General features: G+C 38.9%; 1 protein-coding gene across 1 annotated transcript in view; it reads left to right on the forward strand.

Annotated features, from left to right (window-relative positions):
- Positions 1-26,063, forward strand: part of PGM5 (phosphoglucomutase 5) — a 69,124-nt gene extending 43,061 nt beyond the window's left edge. Inside the window, exons 7-11 of the mRNA XM_071425156.1 lie at positions 765-880; positions 9,526-9,661; positions 10,582-10,765; positions 14,274-14,408; positions 24,523-26,063. Of these exons, the coding sequence (XP_071281257.1) occupies positions 765-880; positions 9,526-9,661; positions 10,582-10,765; positions 14,274-14,408; positions 24,523-24,612 (661 nt within the window). The 3' untranslated portion in view covers positions 24,613-26,063. The remainder of the gene's footprint in view (positions 1-764; positions 881-9,525; positions 9,662-10,581; positions 10,766-14,273; positions 14,409-24,522) is intronic.
- Positions 26,064-26,416: the final 353 nt, after the last annotated feature.

The following is a 26,416-nucleotide window of genomic DNA, read 5'->3' on the forward strand; positions in this document are numbered from 1 at the left end:
CCATTTTGAGACTTAGAGTTCTTTGGAGTTGTTGGGTGGGTTTTCTTTCTTTCTTGTTTTTTAGTCCAAGCAAGGGTTTTTTCATTGTAGTTTTTAACAGGAATATTTACCAGCTAACAAGCTGGGGAAAAGAATGCATATCCAACTTACAAGGTTGTTAATTTTGCTTCTTGAAAACACTGACACATCACACAGATAGTGAGTGGGTTTCTTGTATTACATGATAGGAGACAGGGAAAATAAGTTGAGATTCAGGTTGAGACTAGGAAAGGTTTTTAAAGAACATACTGGAAGCATTCCTGTATTTTCTTGTCTTTGAAGACATTACAAGAAGTAAAAGTATCTTTCAAACATTTTGATATTTGACTATCTGTATTTTGTAAAGGAGGGTGCTTCAACATGATGTTTTAACTTTCATTAAAATATTAGTACAGCAAAACTGTCCATCCTTAGATTAGCTGTTTCTTGGTCAGTAAGAAGGGAAAGATACTGGTAAAGCCTATTGAACTGAGGTCCTACATTTTCCAAAATAATACACTTAATGTATAAACATACTTGGGTTCTGGCTGAAGTTAGATACTGAGACAAGGATCAGTTTTGAATGGTAGTGTTGATCTGTTCTTGGTTTTGGTTTTTATTTTTCTACTTCTACTCCAGCTGTCAGGAGATGAAATGAGACGTAGAATATTCATCAACTGACCTCAGATCATATGTAAAAAAAAGCATGATCTTAATCATGTGATGTTTTATTGTATGTTTTCCAGAGTGGCAAAAGTAATGAAGGTTCCTGTATATGAGACACCAGCAGGATGGAGGTATTTTTCCAATCTCATGGACTCTGGACGTTGTTCCCTTTGTGGTGAGGAGAGTTTTGGCACTGGTAAGTAATACATAATCAGAAATTACCACAAACTTAATTTTTCCTGGATGCCTCAAGTCAAACCCAGAACAATCAGCAAATTAGCTCTGTCTCGTGCTGAAACAGAGAACTTTCTGTTGTTCACATCTTGAGGTTCATCTTGTAAGTATGGTGTTCAGCACTTGAGGCATGAAAAATACGGGAAATGGATATTCAGCAGAGGCAAGCAACCTTACTGCTGCCCAGACAGCTTCTGGAGGTGCCTCTTCTGACTTGAACATAATGCAAAAAAGCCTCACTCGTTCCTCTGCAGGTCTTCACAGACTGCAGCAGCATTTGGAGGGATTTTGCCTATATGGAAGCCACATGTTTTTTCCTAATGTGATTAGGTGTACAGAGGATTGGTATATCTGATGGTACATCTAAGAAAACTGTTTCAGACTTTCCTTTTTGGAACATCACAATTGCTCAAGTGTCAGATAAAATCATCATTAGAAGAAATTCACTTGCATGTGAGCATTTGTGTTTTCCCTAGGTATTTCTGCCATATCAGTCCCAAGAACCAATCAAACAACAGAATGCAGAATAAATGACAAATTTGAGCCATCAGAAATATAGTATTGACAGTAAGAAATAGAGCAAATAATTGAAGTATGTAGTCTATAAATGTACATAAATGTGGTTTTAGTCGATGAGAATGATAAAATAAATTTCAGAGTGTTTATTTTTTTCTTTCCTGGATTCTGGCACAGAAATTCTTCCTTTTTGTTTATCAGTAGGGCTATATTACAAGTCTTTGAAAAAGCACAGACCAGAATAACTTAATAATTTGCCTGGCTAGTAGTTTATTCTATGTTTTGATGTGAGTTATGGAGTTATGGAGTTCTCTATTTTGAATGTGTAATACCTTGGCTGCAGCTCTTTGTAGAAAATTAATTACCATGCAGTGAAACTTGATTACAAATTTCATTTTGCTTTAGTTGATTTATGTCCAGTGTTATGTTTGTTGGTTGGGATCAATTAGAGCAGAATGTTGCTTTTTAAAAAAGAATGATAACTTAAACAGCCATAGACATAGCACTTCATGTATTTATCTTCTTGTTTGCTCTATGGATCTGAATGCGCTATGATGCAAGAATAAAAAATATGTTGTATTTTTGGGGGTCTTATATGTAAAAAGGAAGAGAATTTAAATTTATAATTAATGATCATTTTCTTTTTGTTGCCAATGGGAACCTATGTCCTGTGATTGGCAAACTGTATGCCTTCACTACTTGCTCTGAGTGGCACAGGTTTGTATGGCCTTGACTATATCTTTTGAATGCAAACTTCCTCTACAGTGTGTTCTATGAGGTCATTCAGAGAGATGTAATTTGAGGAGAGAAGGGCAGGAAGATCTTTTACCTTTCAGAATGTACTGCTATTTGTTGTGTGTTGTTGAAGTGCATTTCCATTAACCCATGCGAGATGTGAACTGGGGAGTTTTCAACTCTCACTGCTTTTTAATGCTTTTTCACTGGGCCAATTCTATACCTCTTCTGTCTAAAAACTGAAGTTCCTCTTGCGCATGCAAAACCAGATACTTTGGTGAAATTTGTCTGGTTCTAAAGACATTGGTAGGACCTCAGTAGCACACAAATTATTTGGAAGAAAACTCCTGGCTTCATCATCCTACTGAAGAAAGTTAAGTGTGGATTTTAACTACAAGGAGCTTGTAAGAGTTTTGGTGGTGAGTTCCCATATGTTGAAGTATATCTAGAAGTATATCTAGGTACCTTAGCCTGCAGAGTGCAGCACCTCCTGCTGCATGTAGGCTTATATGTAGAGTAGTGGTTTGTCATGACATATGTGCCATATGTCATGACAAACCACTGCCACAGCTCTGTCTCAGCTTGAGGAGTTATTATCCTAGACCATCTTCATCTGATGGTGTTGAGTAGGACTCTTTCAGATGCTTTCTGACTGAGGGAGAAGAGAGGAATTACTGATTGTGCTCAGTAGAAGCCGTGTCTTCTTTGAGGTAACTTGCCATTTAAACTTTATGGTGCAGTTATAAAAAAAGACAAACATCAGATTTCCCTTTCACATTGCAAAAGCACATTCAGGTATTGCTAAGCAGGTTGTCCCAAGTACTGGTGGATTTTATCCCTGGAGAGCAGTCACATAGAAATGAAAATGTGTTTTGACCTACTGTAACAATGAGGACAATATGATCTCTGTAGGTCTAATTTTATTTTCCTGAGTAGTGTTTGTGTTTGGGAAGAGAAACACTCATGGAGGTCATGGAAGTGCCTCTAGAGTTTGACTGTTCTAGATAGGCAAGAAAATTACCCTGACCTCTCTTCACTTGCCATTGACATTTTTCTTTGCCTTAAACAATGTGAGGCCTTAAAACAATTCTGTACTATAAAACTTCTGTACTATAGCCTCTCTTCCAAAGTTGCATGACCTGACCTTAGACTGGTCTCTACATTCCTTACCACTCTGTGTTCTTACATTGTCTGGTTCTTCTATTCTATCATCAATTCTTTAGATTCCTCATAAATCCTAACTCTCGTAAATGAGTGCTTGAAGAACATACTGCTGGCCAGCATGGAGAGCTAGCCTACAGCATTATCTTGGCATCTCGGTATGCTCTGATCAGATTAACTTTGTTGTACCTGCAGCACTTCAGTGCAGAAAGCCTCTTGATCTCCAGTTTTATCCAATTCCATCTAAAGGCAAATCTGGACACTCAAGATTCGATTCCATGGGCATCCAGAGAACTTGAGCACGGGGTTTGAATTCCTCAGTCCGTGTGTTGTTGCTGTGTAAAAAAGTATGATTCAGAAGGATATTTCCTAAAGAGGTTGTGGAGTCTCCCTCACTGGAGATACTCAAGAACCGTCTGGACTCAATCCTTTGCCATGTGCTCTGGGATAAGCCTGCTTGAGCAGGGAGATTGAACCAGATGCCCTGTTGTGGTCCCTTCCAACCCGACCCATTCTGTGATCCTGTGACACTTTTGGGGCAAATTATGTAATGACTGTGATGTCTAAAGTTTGTTTTTCTCACTGCCTCAATTTCCTTATCATCTTTCAGTTCAGTGCAGATGTCTGAAAAGTGTCCTCATATGCCAGGAGGTTGGTTTATTTTTAAGACATGTTCTGATTTGTAGATGACCAGTACTTTAGCAATGTGATCTGTTTTTAGCAGTAAATATTTACCTTATTGCGAATCTTTTAGTAATGTCCTAAGCTGTGTGACCCTCACATGTTTCTGCCAGTATTGGGCATTTGAATCAATTTTACAGCTTTTGCCCAGTCATACCTATTTAGGGAACTGAAATTTGGCACTTCTTTAGCTTTCAGCATGGAATAATTATGTAAGTGTACTACGTAGTGATCAGAAGGGGAAATTCACAGCTCTGTGTAAGAGAAAGGAGTTTTAAAAATCCACCTTTTTCATCAAACTGCATTGGAAATCAGTTGTTTGTGTAGCCAGGTAATAAAGCCCAGCTGAAATTTCCAAGTAGTACAGAGCCCTGGTTTTATAACATAAGGGACTTTGGTGTGGTGAGTAAATAAAAGCAAATTTTCTGCTATAAAAGGAGAAAAGATGTTGAAAACATCCCATACAGCTGTATTTCCCAAACTTGTTTTCTGGCAGCTGATCTTGGAGCTAAACCAATGCTTTAAAAACTTCTTCCATTTTTGTAGCAGTGTGGGGAGCTTGTCAGATGAGGTTAGTAGCTTTCTGGTTCTGTGACTAATGCCCGGCACAGAGTTCAAAGGAAGGCCTCGGCAGCAGCAATTACTTTCTAAATTTCATCAGCAAGTTATTAATCAGGATTAGGAGAACTGTGTGGCTGATTTATCTTATTGCAGTTTAAACCATTTCAGGTTGAATGCTACAACTTTCATAATTTGCTTGCTTCATCTCCAAATTCACAGATTCTATTAACATCAACCCCCTTCTCCTGAAAGATTATTTGGAAGAAGAGCTAGTGGAGAGTATAAAAATGTGTGATTGCTGACATGAATGAAAGCCACAAATGAGCTATTTGATTGCCCATTGCAGTAATACAAATCTAAAATAATCTTAGTAATTTGAAAAAATGATCAGATCAGAATGCCCCTAAATCTCCATTTGCCTAAAATATTGCTAAGTTTCAGCAGGATGAAAAATTTGTAAGACTCAGGTATGTGCAAACAAAATTATTTGGTGTGAGCTTGTGAACTCCTGTGATTTTCTTGTTTTAAAATCACATTTATAGAATGCAGTATGATAGACTGGGATTACTAATTTATGGAAGAGCAATTATCTTTTATTCATGCATATGACCCACAAGGTTTGCTTTCCCTATCAGAATTGGATGTCTCAGATACAGAAAAAAATTAGCTTTCACATAGTAGAAAAATCATAATATGAACATATTTGCATGATTTTGCTTTGTTTCTCAAGCTACTGCCTCTGAAGATTTTTCTTCCATTGCAGACTGTGTAAGTGGCGTACTTCTCTATGAATGGGAACATGCTCTGAGAGTTTTACCCAGTTTGTTTACTCTGAGTTTGGACATAGCCATTAACTGTAGTAAAAAAATAACTTTTCCTACTGTTATATAGAGAAATAATGAATTAACTTAAAAATAATTTGTTGAAACACTTGCAGTTATTATAATTTCTCTTACAAATGCAAATTAAATATAAAGGGTTAATCAGAAAAAAAATTCGTTTACTCCTCTTTTCTGCTGTCTCTTTCTGCTTCAGGTCATTGAACAGAATCAGGAATTAATTAATTCCAGGATGTTTCAATTAAAAGTAGCACTGAGAATCATCCTGAGGTTACTCAGAGCCCCAAGAAAGCTGGGGCCAGTGTAAGTATTGCAACTTCAGGAATACAGAGCTGCAAGGCACCTTTTCCTTCTTCCCTTTGTTCAGGACAGGTCTGCCTCTGCAAATTCATTGGATCTGTAGAGCAAAGAATGGTGTTAGCTGAACTGAGGCAGCAGAGCAGAAACTCCCTCCCGAGAGTTTCTACAATGTGAGCTGGGCAGTAGGACTAAGTTAAGACAGAGCAAGTGAAGACACCTACAGATGGTGAAAATCAGAGTTACAAAATTGCAGAAATAGATTTTAATTTGCTGAAAGGAGGAAGGGCAATAAGTACAAGAACATATATGTATGCAGCTGATCAATGTTTTTAGTTTCACTTCCATTAATACTAACAAACTGAAACACTTTCTGGGCACAAAGAATTTTTGTTCTTGTGTCAGGCTGGTATTTTTAAATTGGTGATTTTTGATTCTGAAATAGAATCAGGTTATCCAGATCCTAGATGTCCAGACTTTTGTCTCTTGGTTACCTTCTCCCATTGCTTTCTCTTTCCAGGGAAGCAACAATTTATGTCCTGAGGGGCATGCAAGGATAGAGAACATGCCAAATCTGCTAAATGTTTATGAAGAATAATACATTCAGCTGTCCTCATATAGATTTATGCACTTAAGCCATACCAGAACAAAGTTCAGAATGTAGCAAAGAGCTCTTCAGAAATGCTTCTGTCCATGTTTCACTAGAACATTTTGGTTCAGTGAAATATCCTTAAAGTGTTTGCTAAATCAGAACTCATCTCTTTAATGTTCAGCGTAGCCCGTTGTTCCATTGTCATGATATAGACCATTTTGCTGAAGGACTGCAGTGCTCTTTACTGTGTGATTTTCTGGCCTGCAGCCTGCTGAGTGTTATGTAGCAGGAGAATAAGTGGTCATTCATATTGGGACAAATTTCTGAGAGGTTAAGCTCAGTTCCATGTCTCCACTTTTGCTGGTGTCTGTTGAGACACTTAAGCCATTTAAATGGCTGTTGATAATCAGCAACAGAGATGACGTTTTAGGCAAAACAGAATTTTTTTCTGTGCTAAGGATGAGTGGCTGAAAGGGGAGACATGCAGGTTAAGAGGGAAAGGAACAGCCATGGTGGGTGAGCCTGCTGTTACCAGGGCCTTGTCTGGGCCCTGGGGCTCCCTCACTCTGCCCAGGAGCAGCACCAGGGCTGTTGGTGCAGCACCCCAGCAATGCTGCAGCAGGGCCAGTGTCCAGCTCCCCACAGCTCTGCCATGCCAGGCCAGGGGTTCCCCAAAGCCAGGCCTGTCCATGCTCCCACATCCTGGCCTGGTATTGCCCTATTCCCATTCCCAGGAGGTGCCTGATGGCTGGAGCTGGGGCTGCCCTGGTACCCCAGCTGCCCTGCTGTGCGGGTGGTGGGACTGGGCAGGCCCTGGCTGCTGGCCTGGCTGCTCCTGCCCTGCTCTTCCCAGTCCCCTGAGCGTCCCCAGCCCCTGTGGTGATGTAATAACTTTCCTTGCTGTTACCAGAGGAACAATATATCACGGGGAAGTGAAAGCTCTGTTCTGGATTTCTCTTTTGGTGGCAGCGGCAGAAGCCTGCACCATTATCTGGGAACAGACTCTTGGCTTTGGTGACAATGACTGTGACTCTGCTACCTGCTTTGCCTTTATTATACATAGGACATATTGCTGCTGTTCCTGTAGAAGATATCCTTAAGCTGATCTACTCCCTTTCTGCAGTGAGGGAGTAGAAGAGGTGAGAGATGACCTTTAAGGTCCCTTCCAGCCCTAACAATTCTGTGATTCTATGCCTGAATGTCTGAGAGACTGACTCTCTGTAGAGGGACGTTTGTTTTCCTTTCTTATCTGAAGCTATTTGCAAAGCTTTGAGAGCTCATAAATAACCCTGCCCTTTTTTTGTGACTGGTTGGCACTCCGTGCTTTCACGGTACTGGAGCAGGGATAAGAGTGAGCTGTGTCTCCTCTTCCAGCAGCTCCTCAAGCACCAGGCCTAAACTCTGGCTGTTGTAATAGGGCACTGCTGTTGTTGCAGAGAGCTTGCAGATTACAGAACCAGTAGCAAAAAAGAGATATTCTTACTATCATGACAGCTACTTTGCAAATGTGAAGGCATGTTACTGTCTCAGCTCTTAAGTCCATCCAGAGTGTTCTTGTTTTCTGTAAAACCTAACACACAGACATAAACAAAATCTTCAGGCAAATCTTTATCCTCATCAACAAGTGTTCAGTAATCATTCCTATACAGCTTGAATATTGTGCTGAATAGTAATTTGCATTTATTTAACCCTGTGGTAGTTAACTTAATGTTAAAAATAATTAATGTTAAATAAACAGTGTTGAGGTTGAATGTAATGCAGGAAGCCTAAGTGGCAGGCAGATCTGTGGCAGACCCAGGACAATGGGCTCTTAGAAAATCCATATGAGCAGAGGCTGCTGATTGTTGCTTTCTCCCAAGAAGAGGGATTGCAAGTTCAAGGTAACAGCAGTGATTGACCTAGGAATCATGGTGTCTCTCTGCACATCTTGTTATTTTCCTTATATGGCTTTAATATGTTGACAATTTTTCACCAGATTAACAGCTTCAGTTCATCAATTTATATTATGGGAACTGTCCTCTGCCAGTAGCAAAACACTGCTATTTTGACAGATGGCTGGCTGTGTGGACCTTGCAGCCTGTTATGTAAAGCCAAGCTGTACAAAGCAGTCTTGCTGCAATAGGATTTCTGTGTTTGAGGAGGAGAATATTTCAGAAAACAGGTTTTCAGCATAAGAGTTTTTAGATTCCTCTCTTTTGTTAACTAAGGACAGATAATTTAATTGGTTGCCTCCATAATCAGTAGGTACTTCATGAAGTAAACAAAACTTCTGAATTGCTGCACTTGCTTTGTACTCATGGTTTAAATAATGTGTGACTAGACAGAAAACCCTAAGGCTGCAGCCAACAAACTTTAACCAAATTTAGTAGTATTATGCCAGAGCAGTGGCTACCTGTTTGATATCTCTTCAAGTTTCTTGAGTCTGTTAGCTTATAAAATTGCCAACAGTATTTACTGTGTGCCAGTGGACTTGGATCTTACTGAGATCTGAGACCACATGTTGAATCGTGTGGGGGATTCCAAAACTGTTCCTAGTCTTCGTTGTTGGAACAATTTTTTTCTTCATAAATACAAACCTATGAAGGGATCTAGACAGGAGCATCCAGTCTTCTTTAGCACTGAGAGGTAGGAAGAAGTATAAAAAAGGGAGCAGTCCCACTCTCTAGTTTGCTTGGTTTCTTTTTTCGCTCTGGAAGAATCATTTCAAGCACTTGCTTGTTGTCCTGACTGGAGGTCATGAACATTCTGGAAATTTCCCAATTTTGGGAAGTTCTTTCTCTGCAGTTTGACATCTGCAGATGAACATCTGCAGAGATAAGGAGATGCTGTTGAGCTTGACTCTACAAAGGAGAATCTTCAGCTCATGTCTGGGTTTCGCATATCTAGCCCAGTTCTGGGAAACAGCAGCAGAGATGTGAAAACACTGTATATCAGTAAGAAGGAATAATGACTACACATGTTTTCATACTGCTACTGTTTATCTTCAGATACTTGCACAGATGTTTATTTAACTTTGCAAGTATGAGCTTTGTCATGTATAAATAGATCACATTTTAAGCATTAGTTCTGGTTTTCTGTCTAGAACATATCAGAGGTGCTGGGGCTAGTACTATTGATTACTTTTATGTGGCATGCACAGTCAAATGAGACATTTTCCCAGCCTTCTTACCTTGTTTTCAGATTTGCAGTGATACCAAACAATGTGCTTAATGTCTGTCTCTTTAGGGTCTGACCACCTTCGAGAGAAAGATGGACTGTGGGCTGTGCTAGTTTGGCTTTCAATCCTTGCAGCTCGAAAGCAGAGTGTGGAGGAGATTGTCAGGGATCACTGGGCGAAATTTGGCCGGCACTACTACTGCAGGTGAGAAAATTGAGGAAAAGGCACTTACGCAGCTGATAGGAGCATTCTGCTACAATCATTGCTTGTTTAGATGTGCTCAGCTGCACTTAGGTGTGCATTCATACAGAATGAAAATGTGCCTCAGATTATGACTGTTTTGTAGACAGGCTTTTTTGGAGGAGTAAGAAAAAGGAGCTACATGTATATGTCACTGCTAGCATATGAGTAATTTTAAAATATTGAATGGCAGAAAGATTTGAATTATTTACTTGTGGAATATATAGGTGCACCTTGTTACATGATGTTGAAAAAGAAACATAATCCCAGCAAGATTTGTTCCTGCATTTTTTTCTGTAAGTGCCTCCATGTGACATTGTTTTAGTGAGAGCTGAAACCTATGCCTGCTTCCAATTCAGGATAACTCCTCCAAAGATAAAAACATTTACTTATTTTTATTAAGGTCTCAGTATGGTGAGTTCTAGCTGTCATTTTCATCTTTGCTTCTGCCTCTCTCTTAATCCAGGGTTTGCCATTTGTAAGATCTTTTGCACACAGCTGTTCCTCAAAACTTGTAGCAAAGTTCTCTCTATTTCACTTGTCTGTTGAGCACTGCACTGATTGTGTCATTAAGTTTTGAAAGCTAGCTGTGTGTTTTCTGTGCTGCTTTAGAAATTGCATTTTCTAGATGCTTTCTGTTGATTTTAGAGTCAGGTGGCCAATGCAGAACTGTGGTTGCACACATGTAATGGTTGGATGGCACAGGATTGGCATGTGTGTGCTGGTTTCATTTGCAATCAGTATTTCGGTGGTACATTTCTAATTTTTGAAGTAAGTAGTAAATTGCTAACTCTGAGTATATCGAGTTCTCTGAAAGCAGAACTGTCTTCTCAGCTCTGGGGACTTACTTTCTGATTCTATCTTTTTTTTGATGTATGTGCAAGGTTTGATTACGAAGCACTGGAACCCAGAACAGCGTATTTCATAATGAGAGACCTGGAAGCTTTGATCACTGACAAATCATTCAGCCATCAGCAGTTTGCTGTGGGTAACAATATCTACAGTGTGGAAAGAACAGACAGCTTTGAGTACATAGATCCTGTGGATGGCACTGTGACCAAAAGACAGGTATGTCTGTAGTGATGGATTAGCAAAATTTTGCAGCTGTCATATTGTCTCCAACAGTGTTGTTTCTGAAGTTCAGCTGGCAACACTGTCCATTTATTTATGGGATGGTGTTTCCCTTGCTGTGATAGATACTGCATTTCCTACTTAAGATTAGCTCAGCCTGGATAAGATAATCCACCTTTATTTTATTTTGTGCTTGCTGTACATAACTGGGGACAATAGTGACGCAGTGAGCATAGGATGGGATGAAGTCCCTGTTGAAAGCAATGCATGTACAGGGAGGGTTCCTTTTCCAGAGCAGCAGAAAATACCATACAGAAAGAAGGTCTTCCCTTTTGCAATTTGCTGTCTGAAATCTCCACTGGCTATCCATTAAAAAAAAAAAAATCTATTGTAGCCAGTAGGATGCAGAAGACTTTAGAAGGTTGTAGCCTGTGCAGGCATATTTGACATCCCTAGCCCAAATTACCAGCTCCTTCTGGACTGAGATTCCTTGGTTATCAAGAACTGCAGTTCAAACTGAGCTTTCAGTGTTTGGAAATTCATTATGTGCTCAAAATTCATTATGTGCTCGAAATTCATTATGTACTTTTACCAGGTGTAAATTTATATTCAAGTAACTAGAATATGAGCTGTGACTCCTATTAAAGTTTGTCCTGATTTTATGCTGTTTATGTTTTTATGGTCATAGTTTCTCTAGTTTTTAAATTATTTGACCTAAACAGACCCTAGGAAATGATATTACAAGCCATTAAAACTATCGTCATGCCTTTCTTCTCAGAGTCCTTGTAGTTTCCATTCATCATTGCCTCCAGAAAATATGAGCAGCCTGTCTGCCACTGTGCTACTTTCTTGTTGCGTATTACTGCTGAAACAAGATATGAGGATATTGTCATATCCAAGTCGAGTGGAAAATTACAGACATGGCTAACTCGTGACCTTTGTAGTTCAAAAAGCAGCTTGTGAATTTTAATTGCACTTTTCTTTCCCTTAATTTTTTCGTCCAAAGCACTTACTCTGTATGGGGAATATAATTGCTAATCATATCACCATGTAACACAAACAGAGAAACATGACTTGGTTTTTCAGACAGACTCTGAAGGGGAGCCCATAAAACCAGAAAGCATGTCTTTTCATAGGGAGTAGCTCCTATTTATTCAGAGTACAGTTCAACCAGTTTGTCCTTTGGCAAGGACACATTCCTAGCTTCATATGTCTGTAGCCTCAGTGGGATTCTCCAAGCACACTAAATTGGAGAGGTTATTGATCTATGCAAATGAAACAACAGTTCACTGCTGCCATTTTCCTTGGGTAGCTTGCTCATCATCTAAATGCAGCTATCTCTTTCAGACTGTCATAGGCTTTGTGTGGATTTTTCAGCTAAGTGTTCAGGACCATGTGCCAAGTGTTATTCCCCAGAACACAGGGGAGAGAGATTTATATTCAGTGTAACTGCAATGAATGAGAAGCTGGCTACATGGTAGTTATTCAGTGTTAATAAACAACATATTCAGAAAACACAGCAATGAGAAAATAGAAAACAAACAATACACACAGACCGTTGCTTCTGATTAATTCTGTTTCTTGAAATCCATTAATATTGTTTGTCATGCTGCAATAATGAGACTTAAAATCAAATGAAACATTCTGTTGTTCTTGAAGACTTCTAATTTTTAAAGCTGTACTGTGTTTTTGCACATATCAGCACATAAAAATGCTGCTCCTGAGAGTCCAGCAAGCCAGGGATGGGACCAGTGGCATTTTTACGTAAAATCTGAATTATAAGGATGAGAGGTAAAAGTTGGCCATTATACTAAGAGACAAAGGCTCCAGGGAGACCTTATTGTGACCTTTCTGTACTTCAGGAGGGCTTGTAAGAAATATGAGTACAATTCTTTTAGCAGAGCCTGCTGCAGTAGTACAAGGGGTAATGGCTTTAAACTAAAAGAATAAATTTAGACTAAATGTAAGGAAGACTTTTTTTTACAATGGGAGTGATGGGACACTAGAACAGGTTGTCCAGAGGGATGGTGGATGCCCCATCCTTGTAATCATTCAAGGTCAAGTTGAATGGGGCTCTGAGCAACTAATTGAAGATGTCCCTGCCCACTGCAGTGAACTTGATGACCTGATGACATCAGGACTGGATGACTTTCAGAAGTCCTTTCCAACCCAAACCATTCTATGAGTCTGTGATTATCAAACAATGCCTTATATGGTGCTAAAGATGTTTTGGCATATATCTAAGGAAACAAAGGTTTTACTTAGGTTTTACGTATACTTTAGAATATTGACACACTGCATTTCCAACATCGGTGTCTTGACAAGCTGCTGATAAAACTGGAAAAATAAAATGCATATTTTTTAATTATCTTCTTTCATTTTTTAATGGCTTACTGCCTTTTAAACAGAAGTAACAAGGATCTCAGTTTGTGCACTAGACCTTTGACAGCAGAAGGACAAAGGGGAAGAAAAGTTCAGTGGCTTATCATAGGCTGTACTTAGTCTAAGGATACCATTTACATAAATGGAACTAGAATGTGTATTAGTGCACAGCTGGTAGAATATTGCAACACTACAACAATTTATCTGTGCAATTTAGTCCTCTGGCCTTAATGGCCTTCTTGTACAGAAGCTGTGGATCCAAGAATATGACCTGTGGTCTGTAGAAAAAAATGTTCATATGTGCAGTACAATGGGGGGAGGATAAAAGAAAAAAAGATGTGAAGATGGCAGCAAAGAGCAAATTTTTAGTTAATTAATTAATCAATCCTCTTTATTATGCACAAGTTAATGTGCATGAAGTAATGTACTTGAAATCAATTAACACCTTAAGTTTTCCAAATTGTACTATAGACTTACTAAAATTCTTGCAGTCATATATTGCTGTGTAGTATTTGAGGGGTAGCAGCTCGTCCTGTCTCTTGTATTCACTATTGACAGCTATTTTTTGATCCAGGGATTCTGTAGCTGTTTTGTTAGCCACTTACCCTTAGTGATCTTATACCTGTTTCTCAGGCTGTTGATTTTGTGCTTTGCCAAACAGAGTAAGAGCAAATCAAGTAAAAGAAAAACCACAGTAAGAGAGTATTTGTTATTAGGAGTGGGAGGGAATGCACAACATCTTTTTTAGTGTTCAGAGGGGAAAAAAGAGTGTCCTGGTTCAGGGTAAATTTGGAAGAGATCCAAATCCATCCGCAGACATCACAGTCCAGGAGCAGGAGTGTGGAGGAGTGAGTGCAGTGTCTCTCCCCCCTTCACTCTCTGGAATATGTCTTAAAGGTGCAAAACTTATTATTCAGCATAAACAGAACAAGACAATTGAGGATAAAAGCATCATATAGTCAACCGAGAACAAAGAGTAATGAGTGTGTTGTCCCCCCAATGTGGGGAAAGAAGAATGGCATTCAGATGACTTTTCCTTTCACTTTTGTTCTGGAGCAGTGGCTGGTGATTTGTTAAGGTACTGTATGATGTTCCATGTATGATGTTCCTTCTCCTTTCCTAGGGGCTGCGGATTATTTTTTCAGATGCTTCCAGACTCATCTTCAGAATGAGTGCTTCTAGTCATGTGAGAGCTACTCTGCGGATCTATGCAGAGAGTTATGAAAAGGATCCTAGCCAACACAATAAGGAACCACAGGTAATGCAACAGGATCGTAGTAGGTCAGTAAGTAAAGCACTGCCTCGGTAATAGCAGTGGCTACAGGTTTTCATCTTTGATCAGAGGCAGCACTCAATGCTTTGGCCCATGTACTGTGTTTGTAGATGATTTCCCTGGTCTTGTAAGTGTACACCTTTTGAGGAAGGACCAGCAGTTTTAATCAATGACTTCAAGTCTGTTAAGAGAAGTCATTCTAGTTAGAATTTTTTTCAGAAGTTTTTTAGAGTTGTGATTTGATTTATGGAACAGTACTTAAAAAATAAGATAACCATTTTTGAAGGAGATTATCTGAGAGCCACTTAATTAGGCCATCCCAAGGACTCTTCACAATCAGAGTACAGTTAGGAAATGTGGATACCAGAGTCTCAACAATGTAGGGATTCCTTGTAAGGGAAAGACTTGTAGCTGTCTCAGAATTATCTCATATCATAACCAGAATTTTTCTTAAGAAGAGTAAAGCTTAAGAGCAAGCTGCTGGATTGTCCAGCAGATGCCTTATGCAATGAATAAAATAAATCACGCTCCACACTCATAAGTTCTTCTCAGTAAATGTTCTTTATGCTGTGATATACAAGAGAGGACTAAGGATATTTCATGGAAAAGAAGTTAAGCATTTTGCTTGTAGTAAATCAAAACTCCATAGTATTAAGTCTCATGTAGTTGTGTCTTCATGACTGGAATGCAAATGCAAATCTAGGAAAGCACATATGCTGTCAAAGGAATTTGAACTCTAGGTAAGTGTTTGATGCTTCACCAGATTCTGACCATAAACTTAGTGAGTTTCTTCTTACGCTTTTAAACAGTCGCATATCAGTCATGAAAAGTGCTTCAGTTGTCACAGAAATGTTGCAGATCCCATGCCTGAAGATATGATCTATTAAATTCTGCTTGCTTTTGCTTGAGAGAGGTGCATGAAGTCTTGCCAGAATACAGACCATGTCCAGGGAGCAGTAGGAATGGGTCTGCTGCACAAGGCAGTAGGAGCCAGGCCTCCTGCTGCACCACAGGCAGCGCCCTCCTTGTCCAGGGGACAGTCCTACAGCAGGGAAAGTGAGGAGGACAGGGCAGCTCTCTGGTAGAAAGCTCCCTCAACAAGTGATGGATCAGAGGCAGGGTTCATCTGGGGCAGCAGAAATGGAACCAGAGACAAAGCTGGAGACAAGGATGAGTAAACCTACTTAGGAGACAGGGTCAAAGTCAAAACTGGAGACAAGATACAGCATATATCCAAGCAGTCTTTCAGGGAAAGAAGCTGCCCGTAGCATGGGCCTGAGGTTCACCCAGGCAGCAGAGGCAGAGATAAGGCTGGAGACAGGCACTCCTGCTTAGCTCAGGCAGGGACCAGCACCCCATGGACAGGATGTAATGGACCTTGGCCAGGGTGCAGGGGAAAGTCCTCAGGGGATCCTAAACAGGTCAGAATAGCTTATGACTGTCCTCAAGGATTTCAGAGTTTGGTCTTTTATTCAGCACACCAAAAGGGTCTGTTATTCCCAAGAACAGAAAAAAGGTTGGAAGGGATTTTTTTTCTGTATTGGTAACAGAGCCTGTCAGATCACAGCACTTTTGGCTGTTTAATCAGAATATTCACTAGTGAACAAATAATCCCAGGGGCAGAAACGTCATTGCCTTGAAACTTGCTACAGGGACTTTCCTGCATTTATGCAGTGCAGACAGGCATTTTGATATCCAGACTGCCTCAGGAAATACATGGTACTGTAAACACCCTCCTCATCTCCTGCCATGTGCATAACATCTGGGATAAATAGAAGTTTCATCTCAATTAATACAATAAATTCTTTATTTGGTTTCTCATTGCTTAATATTGCACAGTTCCCACTGCTTCTCTTTCCTTGCCCTGGCTGCATGCTTTGCCAACAACATGAGTGCATTAGAAACAACAAGGTCATAGGTTGTATCCGACAGGCAGATGGCGGACTTCAAGACAGTGCATAAATTTTAGGAGATCCTCATGTACAAAAATAACTAAACGTTTCCCAGGAGAACATTTGATAGTCTTCAGTGAAGTATGTAAAAGAATGTGAATAAAATACTCCTTTTTCAGAAAACAGCATTGTTAAAAAGGGGTGCCATAGTTTTCCTGATACTGTTCCTTTATTGTTCAGTTTGCTTCAAAGTTCATATTGACATGCACGCATCTAAAAGAGGTGTGACAGATTTGTAGTTTCAAGAACTTTGTTGCCTATTTGCTGTCAGTAATAGGAACACAGCATATATGTAAATGGTCAGTTATGGAAAAACCACTGACATAAAGGAGTATGTTAATTATATATGTATACTTTATGTATTACCTTATGGTATTTAAGAAAGTTGTTACATTTTGAATTATATTTTCTGTAGCTGAGGAGACAATTGTATGTGGTTTCTGTATTATTGCACTCTTTTTGAAACAGCTGATCAAGAAAATCTCCCTTCCATACCTTTTATATCATAAAGCAAAACAAGATTATTTGATGATTAGCTGCTTAAGTAAATATTCAGATGGTCCTGTTTATTGCACCATGTCTTTCCAGCACCTTGTTTTAGATAATGCACTGCTCCATGTTTTTGCCTGGTGACAATTCCAGTCAAAACCTGAACTGAAAGGCAAAAATACCTTGATACATCTTTTGCTTTTTGTGACAGAAAATAAATGTCTCCATCTTGACAGGCAACTCAGTCATGTTGGAGGTTCCATTTTGTGGAATCCTTATGGTAATTAGCTTGACTTTGCCTCATACCAGCATCCTTTCCCCCCTCACCCCCTTTCCTTTTCTAGACAAAGCCTTTTCCAAAATTAATCATCCAACTTTACGGTAGTGTTCAAGTTCTTTTATTTTGCTTCTGCAGTCTTTGACATTGAATTTTTCACAGATAAGTAAATGTCTGAGCTACATCTTCCAAGCATGTTGAGATGTGCATATTATTCTGGAACACTAATTGTGGCACTTTTTGAGTTGAACTGGACCTTCTTGACCTTTTGTTCCAGTTTATATGTAGGCCAGTATGTGTTGTAAACCATGGGTGTTAATGAATGTAAGAGTCACCCAAATCATATTTTAGTACTATCTTTTGTACAATTAATTGGTAGTACTTTCTACCTAGCATAAAGCACCGACAACTTCCTGATTTACAACAAAGGTCTTCAGAGGAAAGTGGTAAAACATGCCAATAATGTATGTTTGAGGTCATGGACAAATGTGAATAGCCATGACTTCTGGCTGTTGAATGATCCATTTAAAGAAATTTGCAGAAGCAGCTTCATGGACACCTGCGAAATAAGGGGTTGCTGCTTTTTTCTGTTCAGTTCTTTCTGCAAGCCAGTATCAACAGTGAAAATCAGGAGCAATAAAGAAAAATTAACATCATACTTTGTCCAAAGTATATCAGAAACAACTCAATGTTTTCAATTCAAACAAATCAAATTCAATTCAATATATTACTCATTTGAATATTGCATAACTTAGAGTGGTGATGCAATCTAGATCTAAAACAAAGTCTGAACACTTTTCTAAAACTGAAATATTCTGCTCTAAAACTGAACATCACTCTGTTGATGTGGCTTGTCACAAGTGATGCCCCTCATCACTGGGCATTCCTGAGAATAGTGCTTTCCAGATAGTTTTTACATGGAAAATTTATATTTAAAAAGTATTTCTTTTTAAATAGTTTTTAACTATTTTTAAATAGTTTTTAACTATTCAAATAGACGTCCAACTAGCATTTCAGAAAGCTCAGTTCATTATAACAAACAACAGGCTTCTCTCTGAAATCTTACATGAATTGGACTTTTATGCATTGGCATGTATCTTTTTCTAAGTGAACAGAGTTATGAGTTTTCCTAAATTTAATACAGTTATAAAAAGTAGAGAGATGTTCAATGGGCATGAACTACTAAAATAAGACTTTGTTGACCTTTAATCTCACTTACAGCCTTATTTTGTTATGTTACCTCAATATTTGATATTTGTACATCCCCACATGTCTTGTCCTTTGTTTAGCCACATGGATGTATTATTGAACTTGGATAAGATTCAAACAGGAAGTTTCATATACAAAGGCAAAGAAAGCAATGAGCTGCCATGATTGTACTTGTAAATCCAGTGTGTTCTTCAACCACGTGTTGTGCTGCTGTTTCAGGGTAAATGTCCTGAAAAGAGTGTCAGTAGTCATTAGTCCCCATTATTCTGCTAATGACTTAATTAGCTCTGTTTACAGTACATTATAATTTATTATGTGAGTTCTGTCAGCAATAAATAGGTGTTGACATAGAGTCACAGAATTATAGAATGTTTTGGGTTGGAAGGGACCTTAAAGATCATGTAGCTCCAGCCTTCCTCACTAGACCAGATTGCTCAGAGGTCCATCCACACCTGACTTTGAAGATGGAGTTTGGGACATATACAGCTTCTCAGGACAGCCTGTTCCAGTGCCTCAGCAGCCTCACAGTAAAGAATTTCTTCCTAGTATCTAATCTAAACTGTGCTCTTTCAGTTTTAATCCATTACCACTTGCCCTGTCACTACATGTAAAAAGTTCCTCTCTTTCTTGTAGGCTCCCTTTAGGTGCTGGAAGGCTGCAGTTAGGCCACCCCCAAGCCTTCTGTTTGCCAGGCTGAACATATTCAGTTCTATCAGCCTTTCCTCATAGGGCAGGTGGTCCATGCCTCTGTTCAGCTTGGTGTCACTCCTTTGGACTTGCTTCACAGGTCCCTGTCCTTCCTGTGCTGGGAGCCCAGAGCTGATGCAGCCCTGCAGGTGGGGTCTCAGCAGGGCAGGGCAGAGGGGCAGAATCCCCTCCCTGGCCCTGCTGCCCACACTGCTCTGGATGCAGCCCAGGACACGTGTGGCTCTCTGGGCTGGGAGTGCCCATGGCTGGGTCATGTCCAGCCTCTCAGCCACCAGCACCCTCAATTCCTTCTGGGCAGGGCTGCTGGGATCTGTTCATCCCCAGCCTGTGCTGGTACCAGGGCTGCTCTGACCCACAGGCAGCACCTCGCACTTGGTCTTAAAAATTCCGTGAGATTTCCATGGGCCCACTTCTCAAGCTTGTGCAGGTCACTCTGGATGTCATCCCATCTTTCAGGTGTGTCAAGTGCAACACTCAGGTTGGTGTCATCTGCAGATCTGCTAAGGATGCACTTGATCCCTTTGTCCATTTCATTAATGAAGATACTGAATAACACTAGTGCCATTATGGACCCCCAAGAGACACCACTTTTCACTCAAGTCCATTGGGACTCTGAGCCATTGACCACCACCCTCTGGATGTGACTGTCAAACCAATTCCACTGAACAGTTCACCCACTGAGTCCATCTCTCTCCAGTCAAGAGAGAAGGATGGTGTGGGGGATTGTGCCAAAGGCTTTACAGTAAAATAAAGATAAATGACACCTGTAACCCTTCTCTTGTCCACTGATGCCATCACTCCACTGCAGAAGGCCACTGGCTTGATCAGACAGGATCTGCCCTTGGTGCAGTTGTGTTGTCTGTCCTGAACCACCTCCCTGTCCTACGTATGCACAGCTCTAGGGACATCTGTTCTGTGATCTTCCCAGGCAGAGGTGGGGCTGACGGGTCAGTATTTTTCAGTATTCCTCCTTTCTACCCTTCTTAAAGGTGGGTACAATGTTTTTCCTTTTTTCCAATTACCTGGGACTTGCCCTGACTGCCATGACTTCAAATATCAGGGAGAGTGGCTGTGCAATTATATCAACCAATTCCCTCAGTTGTGTGCAGTCTATATTGGGTACTCTTCAAATGGGATGCAGTGACTCACAAATACTTCAGTTACTTTTGCTGTAGACTAGTAAATAACGGACTAGTTAGCTACTATGCTAATCATAAGATTAGCAGTAGCCAAGCAAAGACTTTGGGGCAGGACTTGCTTCTTTGTGTTTTTATTGGAAAAGGCAAGCCAATTAAAAAGCACAAAAAAAAAAAAAAAAGGCTAAAAATACATCTTGATCATCAAAGATTCATTTCATGAATTTCTGAAATGAGCTTTGAAAAGTGAGAAGCAGAGAGAAAAACCCTCTGATTTGCAGGTGGATCTTGTTTGGTATATGAGAAATTTTTGTTATATGTGATTGTATATATGAGTGATTATAGAAAATTATTGTTTATGGTGTGAGATGGTCTAAGAGCAGGGAACTGAGATGAACAATCCAGAAGTCCTGGGTTCTATATCACTTCACTGGGACAAAAATAAAGGAATCTGTATGGTTTTTGCAAGGCACATACAACACTAAGCACAAGTGCAGTTTGCTAGACAATTATTGCCTCTCTGTTTACTTTTGAGGGGTTTTTAGCATTACTCTGTTTAGCTATCAGAACAGACAGTACAGTCCATAAAAATTATATGAAATTGTTCTGGTTTCATGTGGCTAGAATTAATTTTCTTCTTACTAGGTGGTGCAGTGCTGTTTTGGATTTGGTATGAGAATAATGCTGATAACACACTGATGTTGTAGTTGTTGCTAAGTAGAAGTTAACCCATGTCAAGGACTTTGCAGTCTCCTGTGCTCTCTTAGTGAGGAGGTCCACAAGAATCTGGGAGGGACCATAGCTGTGATGGGTGACCTGAACTGGCCAAAGGGATATTCCATACCACAGCATGTCTTGTTTGGTGTATTAACTGTGTGGGAGTTAGCTGTGAGGAGCTGATGGCTGCTCAGGTCAGGCTGATCATCAGTCAGTGGGTGGTGGGTGCTGCATTATGCATAATTTGTGTGAGTTTATTTGGATTTTATTCCTCACTCTTTTTCCTTTTATTATTAGTTTTGTTATTGTATCTTAATTTATTTCAGTTATTAAGCTGTGCTTATCTCAGTCCATGGGTTTTACATTTTTCCAGTTCTCTACCAATCTGCCAGGGTCAGGGAAGTGAGCGAGCAGCTGTGGAGCACTTAGTTGCTGGCTGGAGTTGAACCATAATAAAAGTTTTGCCTTTACTGTTAAAATTCATAAGATTTTCTCAGAGGACACGAGGAATGTGGAGACTTATGTCTGTTTGAACACACTTAGATAATGCAGCATGTTTGTGCTATTCAGGTAATTTAGCTTCAGATTCTTCTCGAAGTCATACTGTAGAGTGAAGAAATTTTAAATCAACTGAGACTGCAAAGGAAATAAATCATGGGACACTAGTTATCAAATATTCCACGAATCAAGGAAATTAGTTAATCAAACCTAATTTTTCCTTAAAGCTCTTCAGTTGTACTAGAAAAGAACTAATCTTTTGTGAACATAAGAGAAGTTCATGCTCCACTTGGTTTCCATTTTCCTCCTGTTTATTTCACCTTTCATGCCTGCCCTCCTCTATTGCCAGAGGCAGAACAACTGGTTTCTTGACCTTTATTGTAATTCTGTTTGAGTTAACAGGCAGACTATGCACAAGACTAGAGAGGTCAGTTTCCTTTTTTTCTGTGGAATGTGTTCTTCTCAGCTGAATCAAGCGAACACCACCAGTGCTGTGCATATTACAGAGTCAGTTCAGTTTGTTTCACAATGAACCACATCCCTTAGATCCTTAGAGCAGGTGGCTGTTAGCATAAACCTTTCCAAAGACTTCTGGGTGTTTTTGGAATGGAAGGCCAAAGCAAGCACACTGTGGTGAGCTTTGTGTTGAGCCCCTACGGCAGGATGTACAGGCACAATGCTGAGCTTTTTAACATGCAATCAGGTACATTTCAGCCCTTCCTAACTTTTTGATAAACCTGATGCGTCATTGGGAAAAATCTTTTCTGTGACCTTGATTAGAAGAGAGGAAATTGTATGGAATTTTCTTGCAAGATCACAGACAGAAAAATTGCTAACAAGCCAAGAGGAATTATACAGCTCTGTGTCTGACAGCTCTGGTACAGATTATTCCCAAGGAAAAAGCTTTTAATCTGTATGTGCCTGATGTTAGATATCTGCTTGCTTGATTTATTTTCTCGTAATCATTCCTCCAAGCTATTTTTTTAGAGATATAACTTCTACCTATGATTACTAAAGCAAGATTCTGATTAAGTCAGTTCTGTTAATTTTCAATTCTTATATTTTATCTAAAGGGTAACATGCCATATGTCCTTAACAGTTGCCAAGAGATAAGTGGGCTATTTAACATCCAGAATAATTTCAACTGTCACTTAGAGTTGAAATGTCAATAGTAAAGTTTTACAGTTTTTTCAAGTAGACAGAACCAATAAAAAATACTTTTACAAAAGATCTCCTTGAGATATAGAAGTCTTTCTAGAGGAATATTAGTGATAAGTGATTGTTGGCTGAGATTTATCTCTTGCAGCTGAAATATAAACTATTCATGGCAGATGTAAAGGAATTTTTAAAAGGCATATGTAGTCCTAGTTTCTTGTTATTCTGTCCTGTTCTTGCCATTCCCTATATTATGCACTTTTGCCTTTTTTACATATTTTGGATGAAGAAAGTATAAAAATTAAATTGAAGTGTGGAAAGACAGAATTAAAAAAGGACTTTCTCTGTTGAGAAGCATGATTGCAACAAGCAGAATACTTAGTAGTAATTGGAATCATTTGGCAGGCTGAATTGTTTTTGTAAATGGGTGTCACATAAACTCATTTGATTCTGTGTTTTTGTTCCAGCATTGTGTAAAATGTTCAATGTGGATTTTTTTTTTTTTTAATTCAGAGTGCATTTCTTGCCTAAAAAAGCAGGATCCAGTAAAGTGGGTCAGGACAGTTGCTTTTTGATTTTTCTTGTACTTTTTAGATTAAATAAGGAAGAGGTTTCTTAGGGGTGTGCTGGAGAACTTCAAATGCTTTAGTCTCATCCAGACCTTATAAATTGGCACATTTTAATATTTACTTTTGCAGCATTTGCTCACAGATATGAGTTTGTGCTCTACATATTAATCTTCTCTAAGTATGTTTGACTTTAATAGACTTGTGTTCTGCTTCAGTGATTATTCAGAAGATAGATATCTACAAATATGGAGCTTTTTTAATAATAACATGTCAGACTGCTCACACTTGTGCATAACTGAGCTTAATCATAAACTCACTTGACACCAGTGGCATTCATGGAGTTGTTCCATGACTCTGCTTGCACAGTTAGTCTCTTCACTCTTTTTGATTTAACTGTCTGACTGTTTGCATAAGTAAAGAAACACCTCATCCTGTCAGAAACTGTCAGGTGTCTGAAGCAGATTCAAAGTATTGATTATACAGGCTTATAAAAAAAGGTATCTGTAAATTTCGGCTCTCCAGAATTACTGTTCTGTTTCATTTGATTCTCAAACCTAATGTATGTGAAGCTGGAATTAGTTTATTTGAAAGAGACAGCTGTAGAAAATCTCTAGGGATAAAAGAATTAGTTTGGTAACCAAATATATGAGTCTCTGAAAAGAAAATTTTCACACAAAACTCAGTTCTGCCATTTTATCTTTGTGGATCATTTAACTAACTGAAAGAAGATCCAATTGTGATTTAAAAAATTGTGTTTTACTTGATTTTCATGTGGTATTATCATAGCTATCATCTGTACTCACTCATTCAAGCCTATAAATGGCTGTTTAATAAAGTCTGTAGCCTGAAACTTGAAAGTTCATGCTGTTCTGTTGGAATTTATCCTGTTAATACAGTTGCATGTGATATTAGTCAAAACACACTTCTGTGAATTCTGTTAAGGTAGTTGGTTGTTACAGTCCCTTCTGACCCTAAGCTTCACATATTAAGTGTATTTAGAGAAAGAAGAAAATATCATCTGTTTGATTTCCCCTCATCAGAATAGAAGCTGGTCTACCTCTGTTATTTCTGGGTTGTTTTTTACTGCAGATTTCAAAGAGCTTCACATTTCCCGTTTCACAGAGAGTGATCAGTACAGTGTATATTTATTGTTTCTCTGTTCTGCATAGCTTAGATATACTCAATGTAACACTTCACAAAACATATGCTAAGCATGATACTTCATTGTGTCAAGTATAACAGCAATAGACACCATAGCTGTGTCAGTTTTTGATATTCTTATTTACTATTATTATTATATAATTGTGCAGTTAAAAGAAGGATTTATAAATGTAAGATGTCTTTTGATATTTCTGCTTTATGTAATTCAATGTATTTCTTCATCTTTAGGCCGTCCTGAGTCCTCTTATTGCAATTGCGCTGAAAATATCTCAGATTCATGAGAGGACAGGACGAAAGGGACCCACTGTCATCACTTGAAGCCACGGAAGATTGTTAAACCAGGGCCAAAAGAGGAACAGCAAGGAAGAGACAGAACCTTGTTAAAACTTGTTAGCCATTTGTGCCTTGTATGATTTTAAAAGTTAGGTGGGAAGAAAAATTCAATATAACATTAAGCGTAATCATTTGCATTGATCTCCAATGCAATAGTGTATTGACTTGTTTTACCTGCAGTATCATAATTTCTGATAACAGTATAACCAAAGAAGGAGGCCTTAATGTTCAAATGTTGTCAGTAATGTAGCCAAAAATGACAACTTCTTGGTTTTGAATGCTATGATAAAAGTTAGAGAAATTTCAGTATGGGGGAGAGAGGGAGGAATTGCAAAGCAAAGATATGTTTGGTGAGTGTTGTTTGGGATTCTTGTCACATTCTGGTAAGTTTCTGAAGAGGTGTACAGAGCATGTCTGAGTCATAGGGCCGTGTACTAAGCTTTGCACGGGGTGTATTTCCTCCCCTGGCACCATGCCTCCTCTCAGGCCTCTCCTCTTGCTCACAGATGCACACTGACAGCAGTGTTGTATACACACTTACACTTGCGCCCAAAGATGGGGTTATTCCATACTTTTTTACCCCTGCTTTTAAAACATATCAATGTGACTTCTGCCTTTAGATTTTCCTTATTTTTTGACTCTTTGGTTGTTTTCCTCCAGAAGGAGGCCTTTGTTCTATAAAGCTGATTTTGTCCTTCCAGCAATATGTCGGGTATGGAATCTGACTGTCTTCCATAATATTCCTCATGTCAGGAGATGATACTGGTGCTTACTGTGTTTGAAAGATAATCTCTGCAAATTCAGCAATTGTTTAGGAGTTACGGAAGTTTTTTTAAGTCTTCTGAATATTCATGCTCCACTTACCACAAGGTGAGTGAGAGGGAATTAAACCCTAATCAATTGAATAGAAATACTAGTCTGACTCACCCTCTGGACATGGTTTTTATTAGATTCTTGGTAACAGTGGATCATGCAATAAAAATTTGGGGAGTGCAAGAGATGTTTCCGGCATAGATCTGAGAAGGCTGTTGGGGATATGGACATCAGCATTTTTCTGCCTGTGAAATGATACAGCAGTTCTAGCTACAATACTGTGCTCTGAAAAAGAACACAAACACTTTATGCATGTGATTTGCTTGAAAGCTTTGCTTCCTTGGAAATGGTATGATCACTTGTATCATTCGTCAAGGTGGCTTTGTGCAGCTTGCCTCTTTGCAGTGTATTTCAATTCATTGTGGTTGTCAAATTTTAGTACAACTAATATAATGTTGCAGCAAAGGAAATTGTTTAAATTTCTTTGAACACTTCTGTCAGAAAATGGCTATAACACTTAGTATACAATAAAGAGTAATGCTGTATATCTGTCTTAATACATAATTGTGGACAAGACACCTGCACTTTCAAGCATCCTAATAAAGTTGCCTTTATTACAATTACATTATTACTTAATTGGTTCTAAACAAATGAGGTATGTTCTCCCTTAGTGTCCTATCTTGCCATTAAATGTTCCCACAAACCAAAAGAGATTTTAAGACTTTAGTTCTTTTTACAAATATTTTTCTTTTATATGATCATGACCAAGACATTTTCACACAGTTTGGACATATACTTTATAATGTAAGGGCACTCATCTTCACAGAAACCTTGTTTATATAATATTTTATAGTTATAGTTATATTTATTTACTAATTTATAATTTTATTTATGTCTATTTTTTAATACAACTTTTCTAGATGCAGGATAATCTCTTAAATAGTAGATCACACATGGTCAAGCATAGACACATTCT

Source organism: Agelaius tricolor, unplaced genomic scaffold (genome assembly GCF_023055355.1).
Source record: "Agelaius tricolor isolate 1412-34295 unplaced genomic scaffold, bAgeTri1.0.p SCAF_4, whole genome shotgun sequence".
NCBI lineage: Eukaryota > Metazoa > Chordata > Aves > Passeriformes > Icteridae > Agelaius > Agelaius tricolor.